General features: G+C 36.9%; 1 protein-coding gene across 1 annotated transcript; it reads right to left on the bottom strand.

The window, feature by feature from the left end:
• Window positions 1–399: 399 nt before the first annotated feature.
• Window positions 400–861, bottom strand: Tsp_13042 (conserved hypothetical protein). Its single transcript, XM_003367952.1, has one exon. The coding sequence runs from the start codon at window positions 859–861 to the stop codon at window positions 400–402; it is 462 nt and encodes a 153-aa protein (XP_003368000.1).
• Window positions 862–942: the final 81 nt, after the last annotated feature.

Genomic DNA, 942 nt, shown 5'->3' with positions numbered 1-942 from the left:
TTTGAAGTTTTGTCATTCATTGAAATTCTGTTTATTTAAATACATTATTTGTGGTGAAGTTTATACTTTTTCATGATCAGCATTCCCGAACATAATTTTTATCATTATTCTATATTTTATTGTACCAAAGTGACGTTATATCAAATGCGATAGTCATAATTCAGAAAAAACAATACAAAAAATAAGTTAAATAGTTATTTTTATTTTTCACTACCCAACAGCAGCAGCAGCAACAACAACAACAACAATAAAAAACAACAGTGAACGGCATTAACAAAATGGAAACAATGAAAAAGCAAGAAAGTAAATAATACAATATAATACAAGAAATATATAATACAATACAAGAAATATATAATACAATACAATACAATACAATTCACCACTTGGAAGGCGGCATTAAATCGGCTCAGGCGTTATATACATTAAAGCTTCTAGAAACTGCTCCAGCGTTCGTCTACCGTTGGTGTATTCACCCGTATATCGTGCAACCTGTCGTTGCTTTTGAGCATAAACATTGTTAACCCGTCTTAAGTCACCAACGGTAGCGTTTCCTGATAGCACTTGCTGAATCAGGGTGTCCATCACACCCTGTTCCGCTATCAGGAGCTGGAGCAGTTCATACAACCCGTTATGACTTTTACCCGCTTTTCTGTTGAGCCGATTATGCCAACCTTCCAAGTGGTTATTTGTTCTAATATTTACATTATATACATTCCAAAGCGGCAGTCTTTCATCGGTCATCCACTCCTGCCGAAAATATTGAAATAAAGCTGATAAGTTACCCGTAGTGCCTGCTTCAAGCAGGCTAACACCCGTATTAACATGCGGTACAGGGAGGAAAGCGGTGGCCAGGAGCATTCTTATCTTTCTCTTTGTCGGTTCCTCAGTTCTATATCTTGTTTTCAGTCCCAGCTCACCTACTTTCCTATGTACCGCCTG

The sequence above is a fragment of the Trichinella spiralis genome, assembly GCF_000181795.1.
Source record: "Trichinella spiralis strain ISS 195 chromosome Unknown Scfld3387, whole genome shotgun sequence".
Lineage (NCBI taxonomy): Eukaryota > Metazoa > Nematoda > Enoplea > Trichinellida > Trichinellidae > Trichinella > Trichinella spiralis.
The sequence above is the reverse complement of the archived record's forward strand: the minus strand, read 5'-3'. Positions and strand labels throughout refer to the sequence as shown.